The following is a 504-nucleotide window of genomic DNA, read 5'->3' on the forward strand; positions in this document are numbered from 1 at the left end:
AAAAAAAAATGAAAGGTGAACTATAAAATAGAGAAAGTGTCACATGAAAAAGCTTCTGATCGGCTCTTAAATAACAGGCTTATGTACCGTCTAACAGCTTTCCGTGATACACAGCCATGCCAGCCACCCGACCGATGAACTTGAAGTATGAGAGGTGATCCTCATTACAGAGGCCAGAGTTTGGATTGATCTGAAGGGTGTAGTTATCTCTGCAGACAGACAGAAGGGAGACGTTAAATGAATGAATTATGATGCCAGCTCTGCTGTGTCCTCTAATGAGTGTCAGTGGGGGAGATAACAAGATAAGAGACCAGCTCTGTAACACAGTAAATGCTTTCTTTCTTTCAGAACAACAATACAGACAGCCAGACAGACGGATATATATAGACAGAGAGACAGATATATTTATAGACAAACAGATATTTATAGACTGACAGATATATAGACAGAGAAATAGACATACACACAGACTAATATATATATATATATATATATATATATATA

At 37.1% G+C, this 504-nt stretch overlaps 1 protein-coding gene across 1 annotated transcript in view; it reads right to left on the reverse strand.

Annotated features, from left to right (window-relative positions):
- The window catches only part of LOC107747400 (E3 ubiquitin-protein ligase NEDD4-like), a gene marked incomplete at both ends in the record, with an annotated part of 1292 nt that extends 1020 nt beyond the window's left edge, over positions 1–272 (reverse strand). Inside the window, one exon of the mRNA XM_016561870.1 lies at positions 88–272. Within this exon, the coding sequence (XP_016417356.1) occupies positions 88–272 (185 nt within the window). The remainder of the gene's footprint in view (positions 1–87) is intronic.
- Positions 273–504: the final 232 nt, after the last annotated feature.

Source organism: Sinocyclocheilus rhinocerous, unplaced genomic scaffold, assembly GCF_001515625.1.
Source record: "Sinocyclocheilus rhinocerous isolate Xijiao unplaced genomic scaffold, SAMN03320098_v1.1 scaffold29124, whole genome shotgun sequence".
Classification (NCBI taxonomy): Eukaryota; Metazoa; Chordata; class Actinopteri; order Cypriniformes; family Cyprinidae; genus Sinocyclocheilus; species Sinocyclocheilus rhinocerous.